Source organism: Anser brachyrhynchus, assembly GCF_964034855.1.
Source record: "Anser brachyrhynchus genome assembly, chromosome: 1".
Taxonomy (NCBI): Eukaryota; Metazoa; Chordata; class Aves; order Anseriformes; family Anatidae; genus Anser; species Anser brachyrhynchus.
In genome coordinates this window covers 119,123,986-119,139,229 of record NC_137694.1, presented here as the reverse complement: position 1 = coordinate 119,139,229, position 15,244 = coordinate 119,123,986, and the positions used below count along the sequence as shown (strand labels likewise).

Below are 15,244 nucleotides of genomic sequence, written 5' to 3'. Positions count from 1 at the left end.
ATGCAGGCATTTTTTCCTGCCACTACCACCACTCATATTTTGTGGAGTTCATGCCCCTGTGATGAAAAAGATTTCATAATGGAAGTGTTACATGTCATCTTACTTTTTGATCAACAGTAGCCATACAGTTGTCCTGTTTCTGCTTCTCTTTGTTTCTTCTGTGAACTTCTTTATTTGTTGCATTTTCTCTCTCCACTGCAGATTCTGTGGCTGATGGTAAATACATGACTTCTAGTTCAAATTCGATCACGTGATATGCAGGAGCCACTGGCAAACTGATGCTTGTAATCTTTTCAGAAGACTGAATCTTTAATGATGATTCTGAGATCTTTTCTGTAGTTGTGTAGAATGGGGAGAAAAGTGATTTTAAGACATTCATCCCTTCCCGATTTTCATTTTAAGTTGTAATTAGGAAAAGTTAACTTTTTAGGCTGGTTTCTGTCATTAAAAATACATGGTACCACAAGCATTTCCTAGCAAGACCTTCATGTTTTCAGAAACAATGAGAAACCATGTTATGTAGCTCCCTAGTACCCTTCTCATATTAACTATAATCCACTCATCTTAAATGATGCTGCTGTTCACAACTTCTCAACAGCAATGCTGTATCCTTCTCAAACTTCAGGAAGGTAACCACCACCCTCAGTGTGGCAGTCTCTTCCAATGTTCAAGAAAGGACTAAGAGGACGACTTGGTAACAAGCTTCCAATTAGCTAAAGAGCTACTTCACTCTATCATATGACACACACTGAAGTTTTCACAAAGTACGGCACCTCCTTAGTCTCATAATCCATTTTTACCTCAAACAAACTTAAAATTTACTGAAACACACACATCAGTATTCTTAGCATTCATCATGGATGTTTAATACTACACACAGGGTGCATCTGTATTACCTATTTTAATCTTAATTTTATTATGTCTTTTAAGACCATTCTCCCCATTTATGTAAAAGTTAATTGTATTTGAGCAACAAAGGAGACAAAACAGCATCCAAGTTCAGGAGAGAAAAACAAAACCTTTGATGTCGTGTGTTTAAATGTACACTGGCTAAAGGAAATATTTCATTTACACAGAGCACTAAGTAAAAACTTAGATTACTTCACAATAAAAATGTGATGTCTGCACAGCATAAACTCACCACAACACATTTGGAAATCATAAAGGATGCTCACCTCCCTCAGCAGCTACTTCTCTATACCTACTGAATTTCATCTATGAAAGAAAAAGTCATCCAGCTATACTTGCTGAAAAGTTCATAGTACTACTCTGAGGGTGGAAGTTTAAGACTTATCTGCACTGAAGTAGAAAGTTGCAAGTCCCTAAAATTGAGCTTAATAACACCTACTGAAAAACAGTGTCATTGTTCGTAATGTAACTTTACTTCAGGGTTATTAAATTTTCAGCTATTTAAAGATTTTTACGTCATCACTTACCCCTGGTGTTGGAATAGATCACGGCCTTGCTCTCGGGATGGTACAGAATAGGCATGGCATCAGCGTTACTGAGCTGCAGAGCATCCCCATTCTTCATGCTGTAATGACCAGTAGTCACTGTAAATTTCACTTTCTGTGGAATACCAGCCAAAAGGCTATCTGAAGAAGAAAGCAGAAATTGTTAATGGATTCCAGAACTCATTTAGTAGATGGTTACAATGCACTCCTAATGTTTGCTAGTAACGCATCCAAGCAATTTGTCACACATTTTTGGGTAATTTAAAAGTTTGGGTTTTTGTGTTATACAATGTTAAGCTGTCCAAAACAGAGTGGGTTTGGTCACTCAAATTGAAACCACCTGTTTCTCCATGCTGTGTGTCTGACCTAGGTTTTGATTAGCTGACTTACATAACACAGAGCTATGACAGCACAGAATTCAGTAAAAGATACAATCCCAAATAACGTACTAAGCTTTTTGCAAAGTTCTCCAGGGTGTAAACAGCTTTATATTTTTGCATCTGTGGTGCCAGTCATACGCACATGCTACATTTAAATAATCAAGATAAGGATGCCAGCATACCCACAGATTCTCAAATATCTATCTGAATCGGAACTATCACATTTCATCAGTAGCTAATTTGAATAATTACCCTCTCCCCAATACGCCTGTCCTTCCCTCACCACATATCACAACCCCTGTTAACTGAGATGATAGTGCAAATGCATATCAACTCAATTGCCTCAGTTAATATACTGAAAACAAAATCACTATTAACTTCAGCTTATAAAATATAATAAACTCTACAAGTAGTGCTCAGCCATCCATGAAACCAATGGATGAAATTCAGCATTAATTCTAATAACTTTATATTATCTCCAGCAGAGAAATCCAATTCTTACAACATATTTCTGAAATACCAGAGACAGCAGTGTCACAGAACTAACCGATCTGTTCAGTCAATTAAAAATCTAACTATTCAGTTCTCCTAATCCACGTGGGAACTCAAATCATACCTAGTATCTAAGTGACACTACCCATTCAAATTTGAGCCAAGTTCTGAAATTAGTTGTTGAGAAACTAGGCATCATTGACATCATACTTGATCAATAGTTTGAAAAATGAGATTTAGACTGCTAGCTCAAAACCAAGAATAAAGCAACATAATTCTGAAAAGAAAAAAAAAAATCAAGACAAAACACTTAGTCTAGTTCCAATGAGAGTTCCAACAGAACTTAACAAAGCAACTTCAGTGTAGCAGTTGTACCTACCAGTCAATGGTTCCACTTTTAGCTGGGGCTCCTGAGAATATACATCATACTGCACAATTGGATAAATATGAAGAAGGACAAACTGTACTTTTCCCACTGAAGTGCACAGTTGCCTGAGCGTGTACGTACCGGGTTCCTTGGCCTTTGAAGAAAACATTTGAATGGCATTTTCAGCTTAGGAAGTACTTCTAGAACAACCTTGTCCTCCACTAAGGACAAGTGTTTTTTCAGCTTGTTTCTATCAGACTCTTTGCATTTGTAAATTACAAACAAACCAACAGAATCACTCTTTAAGTGCCAAGATTTTCACAAAAGGTGCACCTTTTCCCTCATTAAGGTATAAGTTGCAGAGTGCTAGCTGAGTCAAGAGATAACATGTACCAGTAATCAGAATAGCTAACACAGTAGCTACATGGTCAAATTGTTATTTGGGAATGGTTTTTGTTCCCCTCCTTACTCCCCTCCCCATGCCACATACATTAAAATAGTTATATTTAAGTGCTGAAATTATATTTACCAAGTAGTAAAGCACTTATTCGGGTAACATTCATAACATCCTACAACATTTATACAAGCCTTCAGCATAAGCTATTGATTTCACACACCCACACCCAGCCCATGAACGCTTACAAAAAAGTAATACATATTTAATTTCAAACTCTTCCCTTGCCCTGTATAATGTGACTCTACGTGTTTTTACATAACATTATAAAAAGCAAATCTGTAGCACTATCATCTGCTAGTATATTTATTCTTGATTCTATTTGCTCTCAGCTACTACTGCTAGGGAATAGGAGATGTTCCCATGTGCCATTTTATGAAGTGTAATTCATACAATACATATTGATGCTGGGTAGAATTAAATCTAAAGAGTAGGATTAAAAGTTATGCAGAAAAGCTGCAATGACTTAACATTAAACCTCACTTACACGGTTATTTACAAAGCAAATCCTGGCTGAAAATCAGTACTATGCATTTAGACAATACAGTCACTAAAATTTATCCCTTCATTATTTTACAAACAAAAAAACACGATTGAAGTCTTTTGTAATACATGCATACTTAAAACCTCAACATGGTATGAAAATACCGGTGTGAAGAACTTTAATAATGCTTTCTGATCTCTTAAAGCTGGAGGAAATACACTGAAAGGGATCGTGTGGAAGATTACTATCAATTGACGTAATATTAATAATCAGTCTGAACTTTAAAGAAAGAATAATTCTCCTTTTGCATCTTAGGAGTACTGTCATTCCTCGTTCTGCAAAAGTAGTGCAATTAAGCACTACTTAATTAGAAACAAAAAATGTCACGGAGATTCTAAAAAAATATGTGGTAAATACTACAGCTCAAATCTAGAGAAGTTTTCATCATGTTGTCTAGTAATATACTGTCCAAAGTCATAATACATTCCGATTTTCCCTTTCAGGACAGGTAAGTCATGCTTTGAACAACTTCATAAAGGTAAGTAGGATTCATACTGAGCAGTTTTCGCATAAGAAGTTCCTTCAAGAAAGAAAGGTTGAGAAAATAGTTGGGAAAAGTTATCAGCATAAGGCTGTCCATTCTACAATAGCATGCAGAACAAGGCAAAATTAAGTAGATCTATATCTAGCTTTTCATCCATATCTCTTCTTCTGTGGCTTCAGATTGCTTCCAGTTCCTACTATGCCAAAGTGCTGGCTCAGATCAGTCTCTAATGGCTTTCTTAAGGCTCCTTCACCTGAAATCAGTTCTACATACAAACTAAGTTATTTTAAAGCAAACTACATCTCCACCAAATTACAAATCCCACTAAGTTGTTTCTATTCTTTGAAAGATTTAGAAACCTTAAAAAAAAAAATGAGGTCAGTAGGTAGTTCAAATGACATGACTGCCATTTCACATTGTATCATCAGGGACTTGAACTCAACTTCCATCCTTAGATACCTGTTAGCTATTTAAGGTCCATAATGTGCATGTACACGTGTAACAAGGACATCTCTCTAGCATTTTCTGCCCCAGTGCCTCGAGGAACGGAAAGGCAGAGTATGCAAGCCTACAGAAAGCTTCACTCAGCTTTACTCTGAATAAAGTTCGATGAATAGATGTAAATTAACAGTTTAAGAAGAGGGGGATTAAAAAGAAGTTAAAAATGGAGAAAGTCTTGGGCGTGGAGCATCTAAAATATGCTAAAGAAACCTCCTGGCCAGCTCTATTAAGTTATCAGTTTTTGGTCATCAAAAGAAAGAATGTAGATACTCATTTCAAAATCATTTTTTCTTTTTGTTGTTTTTTTAAAAGGTGGGGGGGAAGCAAAGCTAATTTAAAGCAATTGGAAAATACCAAAGCATGCAAGCATATATGCTGCTAGCAGGCATATATACCACATATGACTGCAAAAATCCTTTCTCCAGAGCATCCATACCCTTTCCGATATGCAGATCAGATAATGTTCAGAAAATGAAGCAGCAATGAAACACCTGTTACACTCCTCATTCTGTTTCCCTATCTCTCATTAATCATGCAGGTGCTATGCTGAATTTCTGTGTTTTCTCACACAAACTTTCTCTACACTGATATTCATTACCGTAGCATTGAACTCTACTAGATATTTTCCTGTGCAGAATTACAGAGGTGAGGGAGATGGTATTTAAAGATAAACCAAGGAACAGAATGACAAGATTTTTGAGGCCAGAGGCTCCTACTTCTGGAACTTCAAACAGATGGTGAAGTCTTGCTTTTGAGAAGGCTTGGCATTTTATTTGCTAGAACTAAGCTGGGAGGGAAATGCCTTTCCTCGTTTCATTAAGCAACAACAGTAAAGAAACAAGCGAACCACAGAGCAGAAGAGTAAGAGGTCACAAAATGAATTAAGCGTTTAAAAATGAATTAAGCATTTAAAAACAAATTAACAGAACACAAAAAAACACCACCCTACTACACAGATGCACACACCACAAAAAATTACACACCCCTACCTCCTCAAAAAAAAAAACAAAAAAAAAACACCAAAACAACTAGGAGTAGTAAGTAGAAATCAGCAGGCCTTGGGTACCATGCCATCTAGCACTAGCAGTAATGTAACGCGAACAGAGATGAGCACTACTATCCTTAAATACTTCAGCAATTACTGGGACTACTTGGCTTGCTGGAGGAAAAAAAAAAAAAGGAAGGAAGGAAAAATGGATTACTTCAAGTATGAATCTGACTTAGAAGGCACGTGTAAGTGAGGAACTGGAGGAGTTTCATAGACGACATTATATGGCAGAAACACGACTGTGAGCCATTTTCTGAGGGTGGCATTTAGATAGCGATCCTATTTTTGCAGGTGCTACAGGAAACTAAATTTGCAGGAGTAAACAGAGAATCCTAATGTTCTTTATGTTATGTCCTTTCTCATTCATTGCATGATTAAGATAAATAACGGGGCAATTTTAATTCTGACATCTTCTAAATTCAAATATTTAATGCTGAACTTAATTTTGTCATACTTCTTGCAAGTAGGATGCTTACTACATCCACTAAATGAAAAAATATTCTACCACCTTCTATACTGAACAACAGGCTAGTAAACAAATTTAACCACACAGTCACTTACTGAAGGCTAGAAAATCCGGTCCCACCAAAATATTTTTAACGTTATTCTGAATAAGCTTATCGGCAAAGGCAGACTTGATGAACAGTGCATTATCCTGTATATGAATTCATCAGGTTAATTTTTGGCAGCAATAATCAAGACGTTTAAGTTTTGGAAGGCTGACTCACGATTACTAATAGGAGAGTCACCAGTACATTTTGGCACAAAACCAACAGCCCTCTTTAAAGGGAAATTATGGTCTAGAGCAATGAAAAGACAGCCACAAGGGGGATGGCAAAATGTAACAGGAATACAGGTACCACTTGCCAGCACTATGCTCTTCCTCAACCAGTGCTTTTAGTTTTTTCACAAGTGTTATGTTCACTCAACCATAAAAACATACCTGAGTACTGAACGTTATTTTATTGACCCCTGGTTCCAGTATCAAGTTGTGGCATTTTAACATGTGAGCTCCATCTTCCAAAGTCACCCCTGAGGGCATATCCAGAGAACTGCTGCTCTCTTGCCTTCGTAGTAGCATGTGCACATTTTTGCAGATAATTCCTGCTGTGTTCAAAGAGTTATCTGAGGGACTTCGTTCATACATTTCATATAGCTCCAGCGCTGGCAAGTTGTTTCTTGACAAAGGAAATCCTACAACCTCATTTGGAAAGCTGATAACACCATTGGAGGTTTTGTGCTTAGTGAGCCACTCAGCTGTTTTTCTGTAATTATTCTTCTCAATGCTGAAGTGAACATGAATACCAATCTGATCCACTTGGACAGGGATGGGCATTTGGCTCAGCAAAGTCAACTCAATAGACAACTTCCCACCCACATGGACAACAGCATTTGGAGGGTCAAAATGTAGAGTTTTTAACTGTGCAAAGGAGTGCATAGGCAATATAACCTTTTGACCTGAAAAAGTAAAAAACAAACAAAAAAAATCACGGATTTTATTCTCTTCGTATGCTCCTGGGGATCAGCAGATTTTCCCCCCTCAAAATTTAATCCCTAAGAATTAAACTGATCAACAACTTTTCACAATGAATCCTTTTCATTTCATTCAGCATTTCACAAACCAATACTTTCATATTTTATCTTGCACAGAAACGAGATTTAAGATGCTGGGATTTATTTTCTAACAATTCATCTACTACAATTTTACTACTCCTTAAGCTATTGAGACAACTAAGTGAAGAGATAGTATCTAAGTGGAAGCTTAACATTTCAATACTACATAAATTGTCATAGATGAGCACAATGGCAAAATTCCCAGAGCACATAAATAAATAGCAAGTACAAGCCTAATAAGCTAACAAATCAGACTGGTGCCTTGAGCCATCAGCTTTACCAGATAAGAGTCTTTTACTTTTTTAGATTAAAAACAAACAAACAGAGACACTGAAGACAGTACCAAAACTTAATGCTTCTCAGCATGTCTAGAATAGTATATGATATATCCATTCATCGAGAAAAACTTCTGCATAAAAATGAAGTCTTCAGATCTACAGAAAGTGTTCTATATGGATTATGACCAATTTCAGAGATAAGATATTAATGAAGCAGAGGAATGTATAAAAATAAAAAGCAGTATGGTCAAAACAATAAGCTGCAAGTGGGTGGCAACAAATCTAACATCAGAAAACAAAATATCATCACAGAGCTGCCATGTCAGCTGGCATGCAATATCATCACCTTGCATGCCAGCAATGCAGAGTCAAAGTTTAGTAGCAATTGAAAAAAACAGTACAAGGGAAATTATGAGCTGCCAAAGCAGACAAATAGGTATGGTAAAATAAAAGCAAAGCAGACAAACAGATGGGTAAGGTGAAACAAAAGCCTCCTGGTATTCAGAATGAAAACTTTTAATTACTCTTTCATCACTGAATAGCCTTAATTATTTAAAAAGTTTTATAAATGCTCTGAAGATGACAGGAAAAAGCGCCGTGTTGGTTCAGAAGTCATACACAAGGTATTGAAACCAAAGACAAAAGCTTTTCAGTCTGCTTTTAGGGAAATATCAGATTAAAGCAGCTTAAATTTTATGTATTTAAAAACCAGACATACCTTGATTCTCTTCTTGCTGATTGGCAAAATCTAATATTTCTTGGCAAAATCTTTTGCGTTCATCTTCTGTTAAGTGGTTATCACTAGCTAAAAGACTGCTTGTTTGAAGATAACTAACAAAGTTAAGGAAACGTGAGGTAGCATGTTTTCATTACATTCAGAAATTTGACTGAAAACAACAGTTCAAGTACTGCCTTTCTAATCTTTTAATATAAGACCTGCCTTCATCATCACCACACGCTTCCATTAGGAAAGAAAAACAATGGAAGATTTACTGTCATCTGAGATCACTGCACAATCTCTAGTTTTTGCAGATCTATTAAGTTGTGCAAACTTCCCCCCCCCAACCCCCACCTAAAAAGATCAGTGAGCATTAAAAGTTCATTATTTGACAACAGATAAATGAAGCATGCAAGTTAAAGACCCAACTTGTTGCATTACACTGCACATTTAGAATTAAACAGAGTATTTGTTTACTTTCCAGATTACTCTGTTGAGAAGCTGCTAGCTGTTACAGCCCCATTTACCATACTAAGTTATAAGGCATTCCTCGTACTTTTGAGTGCTGAGGATGCACTAATGCTCATGTAAGTGCAGAAGACTGCAGTATTACTGGCTCAGATTTTCTGAGAGAACATGCAGAGAAGCAGAAAAAAATAGTGTTAAAAGTGATTTTACAATTTTCTAAAAAGGAACAGACATTTACAATGTCTATGTCTAGTTCAAAAAGAAAAGTCCAAAAACAGTTACTAAGTTCCCTAGTACTGTCACTTAGAGACTAAAATGTGAGCTTTTAGGCTAACAACAACATCAAAAAAAGGGGGTAGGATCATTAAATCAAGTCTTTCCTTGAAACTTCCACAAGAACCATCCTGCATGAAGAAGTCTGTTAAGCTGAAGACCCCAGTTGGAACACCCAAAAAAATTCTGTTTAAAACTAAGACACCTCTGAAAGCAGTACACTTCCTACAGAACAAATAGAAAAAATGAACAAAAGGAAAAAAATTGAAAAAAAAAAGGCTAAGGCCAGTTTGCTTCCCTCACACATAGAACAACATATAGACATATTTAATATAGGAAGTAGCAACCATATGCAAAAAGTTTTAAGTACACAGAAGTAAAAATTCAAAAATAAATATGTAACTCAACCATCCCTAAATGAACAGCAACAATGGAAACAAGAAATAGCTGGCTGTCTGATATTTAGCAGTCTCTACCCTTAAATAAAATTAGAGATACGTCAGAAAAATAAGAAATATAATTTTATCCAGTCTTGATTTTTTGGCTCCATCTTTTAGAGGATACTTTTCTATTTGCCCAAGGTGTTTCTGACATTCTGCTAACTGTTTTCTCGTATGCGTGACAAGCAGTGCCCAGCCCTCAGAAAGGTAAGTTTTCAATGCTCCTTGAAGATAGATCTCTGCCTTCTGTGGACCTTTCTTCCTCCTTTAAAAATAAACAAATACAGAGTGATACAAGCGTCTTGGTGGCCACTGTCTACACATTTTTTTAAAAAGTGGTTATGGGGAATACCCTATATGAATGCAGAACAAAATGCAGCAAAACTATTCATTTTGCTAGTACCATCTCAACGTCTCGACCTACCTTTCTGCAAGCCATTTAAGCAAGCAGAACTGCAATTTGTCTAAACATACCATGTCAATGAGACCTCACATACAGATCTATCACAAATCAGAGTGAGGCAAACCTACCTCCCGCAAGTGCATTTTCATGATAAAGCCATTTCAAACTTCTGACAGGTAACTAAAATTATGCTTGCTCAACAATTTTAGAGCAGGAAAACGCTCTAATGAAAGTATCATTTTATCACTACATAACAGTTCCATGGTAGTCTTTAAATCTGATGCTATCCCCTCAGGTGAAAATTAATTAATTTAAGAAAGTTAATTTAACAGAATCTGTTGTGGGCAAGAAGTTCAGACTGGTTTAGTGAACCTGGATGAGAAGCATGCCCAAAGCTAAGAGCACCCAAAAAACAAAGAAACAAACAAAAAACAATCAGTACTCCCAAATTCTTTGAGATTAAAGACAGAAAACCAACACAGGAGGGTCTTCTAGTGGAGTTTAACAGCAGAGAAACACAGAAAATGTATTTAGAGACCAGGAATGAAATCACAACGTTTCACAGAGGGGGAACTAAACGTTTTGTAATAAAAACCTTCAAATACAAAACTGATAACTCTCGAAAGAACATATTTTCTGGCTTTTAAGTATATATGTACATAAGTGTGTCTGTGTACGTTTAAGAAGAACGTAAATTTTGAAGCAAATCAGAAGTCACGTTAGAAAGCAGGTTACAGTAAATGCAAGGTTATGTCTTCCACCTAACCCTTGCCTCCTTAGCAGAAGATCAAAATAAAGAACATAGGAAAGTTAAGGTATGAGTACTAAAATGAGGTGAGAATTAGGGTTCGAAATAAAAAGACTGACAGGGTTCTCATCTTCCCCTTGCCTCCCCCCTGTCCCTTCCCCACCCCACCCCCAAAAAAAAAAAAATACAGGGGAAAACTTAGGGTGTGTTTGCAATAAAAAATACTTTTTAAAATTCCTTTTGAAATACAGGTTATTTTCCTCAAGTATTATATTCAAGCTTTCATTTACATATAAAACTCTGCCAAGTCCTTTCCAACAAGCTTAGCTGAGCGAATTCTTCCAATATTGGTGTACATTTCAATGGTGGCATGGGACAGATCCTGTTAAAAGACAAGAAGATATTATAAGCTGTGTATTTTTAGTAGCTACATGATATTTCACATGAAGTCATAACCAGTAACTAAGTTACTACAACAAAATTACCAGAACAAGTCACTTTTAGATTTCTTATTGCCCCACGACACATTTTTGAGAGGTTTGCAACATACCCGTATTGTAAGTGGCAGAAAAAAATAAAAGTGTATTAAAGATAAGTCAAAAATACAGAAAATACTCAAGAAAATGCACATATATCCTCCTGTCTTTTTTGAAACCCCCTGTTTCTCAGTGACTATAGCCATTTTGCTCTTATTACATGAGAGCATAGTGTATGCATCATTCCAGGATACATCACAGTGTAACATATTTAGCAAAATATTAGAGTGTATCCTAAAGACTTGCAGCTAATACTTCAAAAACAAAATGAGCTACGTACAGTACATGATTCTTTCACTAAAGCTGTACATAATACCATCAAGTTAAATGCAAAATACGAACCTACATTTGGAAAAATTACTTTCCCAAGCATGCCTTAAAGGAATTCTGCTTGAAGCTACATAATCCTGCCTTGAAGTTTCTCCATCATCTTCAAGCTTAATTTCCAATTCAGCCACACTGTCTGCAAGTCACTTTCCTTAACTTGTCCTAAGCTTGTAGTAACTGCAAATTTTGTGAGAAAGGTCTTTCCCTGTATCAACACATACTGTATAGTACCACCGAACTTACTTCTCCAATATCTAACCATCACTGGACATAAAGACATTTCATACCACATTTACAAACCAGCAGCCTCTTCCACAGCAACTCATTGTCCTTCAGTTAGCATATTAAGAACTATTTTAGTCATCAAAAGAGATTGCTTAAGAACTTTCAAATGCCTATTTCATTTTTTTAACAGAGTATCTGCTTGAAAGCATCTATTCTATGGGGCAGAAAAACAACCTAAAAATGATTTCCCAAAACTTTTCTTAACCTGTTTGTAATGTCTCTTAACTACACTCTAAAGAAGGGGGGTGTGAAAAATCACCCGTGCATTCTCATTCTCTCATGAAAGAGCTCAAAATAGCACATTACAATAAACTCTATCGGTTCACTCCTCAACCAACCAGTATGAAGTGAGAGAGGTCTTGGACACCAAACAAATAAATGAGAAGTAATATTCCTCCAAAATTAAGGTACAAGCCAACACAGAAGATCTTAACAAGTCTTAACAAGATTCTGAAGTTGTCTTCTAAGACTAGACACTGAATAAAACAAAACCAGCCTTTTCTGGTAATAAAAGCTCATCATTTCTTGCTTTCAACATTTCTGAAGAGCTGCATTTTACTTTCCAAACTCATGAAAATTTTGAATGCAAATAAGTTATCTTAGTTGTGTATGGAAATTTTAATTAATTCCACGTTCTCCACTGAATACATGGACAAAACAAAGCTACACATAAATTGTATGTATTTATGCAACAAACACTGTAAAAGATTTTCTATGTAGATCTGATCTCTACTAATCTGAATTTCTGATGCGTAAAAGCACAGTCAGAAATACAAACAGGATAAGCAATTCTTTCACTTGCAACCTCTGCAGACCCCACTTGGTTTCTTAAATTTAGGAAGATACTGCTTAACTTAGCAGAGATATTAGGGTGCAAGTTGGAACTGAACATGTGTGCAGAGCCATCAATTCTGAGAAATCTTAAGTTTTTGTCCACCTATCCAACTAGTCTCAAAGAAACAAAGCATGTAAGCGAAATCTGGCATCTTCAAAACAAATCTGTTAAGATTTTCTTTTAATAATAACTTTCTAAAAAATAAAGTGGCATTTCACATTAAAAAACTGATTAATTTTCATCCAACTTTTCCCCAGAGAACTTTAAAGGCAGTACTGTAACTATAAAATCATTTTCCTCTGAAATTTCTAAGGAAAATGAACAAGCAAAACAAACCACAACCACTCTTGTGACAGTCAGGTGTTTTGGGTTTTATTTAACAACCTTTTATAAAAAACATCCACAATATCGTTACAATGGCTCCTCAATAAGGGAGCTGTCAGAAAATAAACGTACAAATTAACGTGCAATGAGAATTGTAATGTTTCAATCTGTGTCATCTCTAACTGAAATATCCGCAGACGTCCCACACTTTATATAAGAAATTCAACAATAACTTAACTCATGTAACACTCATTGCAAGATGCAAGCCTAAAATATTTGAAGGACAGTTGGATTCATGCAATAATATTCTTCTGGTGAAGATTCAAATAATTCTGGATAGCAGAGTAGGATAGCCACGACATTGGTTTTTTTGATAGCTAAGTATACATAGCCACAGATAACCTCCAGCCTCATAACTGTAAATATTAATCTACATAATTGAAACTTAGGTCCCTTACAGGGCTCCAGTTGTAAAACAAATCAGTGTTGGTGTGTACGGTATGTAAGCAATGACTTTTGATGCCAAAAATACAGATTCAAGTTCCTAACATCATCTCAGGTTTGAAAATTTTGGCCCTATTTACTTTATAATGTAAATACCCCAAAACTAATATAAATAACCAAAGACTGTACTTACTAAGTAGTGTTTTTCAAAAGCTTCTACAGACGATAAGGCCTCTTTAAGTTTCTTATAAGGGCTCTGTGATGCATTGGCTTTAGGAAAAAAACAATAGGAAACGTCACTTACAAATACATGCCTATTTCAATACCCACCAACAACCCTTAAAGACAGATCATAAGTTTCTTCCCCAGACTCTAAAATAAGATCAAGAAAAGATGTCTCACATAAATGTGTGCTGCACACACTAACACGAGTGATGTTCAGTGTAGCCTGGTGAAGACAAGCAGCAATATAGTAACTATACTAACTTCTCCACACAGTATTTCATGCCATTTATTCAAACTTGCAACACACACACAGTTGTATTTAAATACCACTGTATTTTGCCAAGACTAATATTCTCACAACTTCCCAATGCTGGATTTATAAAACAGTATGACAGAAGTATACTGTAATTTAAAGACATTTTTATACCTTAAACATTGCTCTTGGTAACCATTTTCCTTTGAAGTACAATTTTCTTTTTCTGAAGTAGCTTGCTCAATTTGAAAGTTCTTGCCAGACCAAATACACGCCAATATTTCCAGCAGAAAAAAGCCCCCATTTTAAATAAACACAACAGGTACTATAGCGCTGAATTAAGACACATGTATCATGACTCTAAGAGCAAGTAAAGTGCCAGCCTGACAGCTAATACTTCAAAGATACTAATTGTTCTAGCATTTTTTAACTTCTGAAAGCTTCTTCCCTTTAGAAATAGCTTTGTGAGTGACAAGTAGTCCACAACCAGTAAATAAATTTAATTGTTGAGCCACTCAAACAATATCACTTCAACTCACCTAACACCACCCTGTAGTTCAGGTTGCAGGTTATCTATTTGCATTAGATCAAGGATCTTCCACTTCTTTATCAAACATTTTTAATACTTGTCTGAAAGTATTAAAAACTTTATTCAAAACTAGTACTATTCCAGAATATTTACCTAAGTGCTGGTAAATGGACCATTAATGGAAAAACCTTACACTTGCAACAGCAAGAAGATGCAGTGATAATTTCAAGTACTAGACCCATTAAAATAAATCCTTGTAAGATATAATAGAGTTCTATCAATGGTTATATAAACATAGGGATACCCAGAAGTTATTCTTATTGATATATTTATATGCCATGCATTTAAGACAATGTCCGTTATTAGAAGACACATGTATATTCCTGGTAATACCTGTTTCAGGGCGTTCTGCTCCCAATCCTGCTAACAGATCAACAGTTCTGTTAAGGTCTTCTGAATTGGGTCCCTTCTCTGACACGAGCCCACACAGGTAACCCAGAGATTTTAACTGTAAGAGAATCCAGATGCTTGTTTTCAATAGGTTACAAAACCAATATACAAAGCCTTTTATTCTATCACACCATTCCAACAACACAAGACATTTCCATGGAAAATACTGCTGCCATATTACACTGCTTATAAAATCTATAATAAAGTTGCTTCATGGGAAGAAAATAGAGAACCTTTAAAAAGGTAACTGATTCTCAAAGTGAGAATTAATTTTACGAAGAACTGAGTTGTATATAACATAAGTTGCAGACTCAACATTGGAACACATGCATACACACGCACACACCTGCTTGCAGAGAACCAAATCAGA

General features: G+C 35.9%; 1 protein-coding gene across 1 annotated transcript in view; it reads right to left on the bottom strand.

Annotated features, from left to right (window-relative positions):
• Window positions 1-15,244, bottom strand: part of TRAPPC10 (trafficking protein particle complex subunit 10) — a 42,224-nt gene that overhangs the window by 7,741 nt on the left and 19,239 nt on the right. The window contains exons 9-17 of the mRNA XM_080576739.1: window positions 14,818-14,932; window positions 13,611-13,687; window positions 10,957-11,048; window positions 9,640-9,780; window positions 8,335-8,447; window positions 6,668-7,182; window positions 2,706-2,847; window positions 1,437-1,595; window positions 104-333 (exon numbers count right to left, since the gene is read on the bottom strand). Coding sequence (XP_080432865.1) covers window positions 104-333; window positions 1,437-1,595; window positions 2,706-2,847; window positions 6,668-7,182; window positions 8,335-8,447; window positions 9,640-9,780; window positions 10,957-11,048; window positions 13,611-13,687; window positions 14,818-14,932 — 1,584 coding nt within the window. The remainder of the gene's footprint in view (window positions 1-103; window positions 334-1,436; window positions 1,596-2,705; window positions 2,848-6,667; window positions 7,183-8,334; window positions 8,448-9,639; window positions 9,781-10,956; window positions 11,049-13,610; window positions 13,688-14,817; window positions 14,933-15,244) is intronic.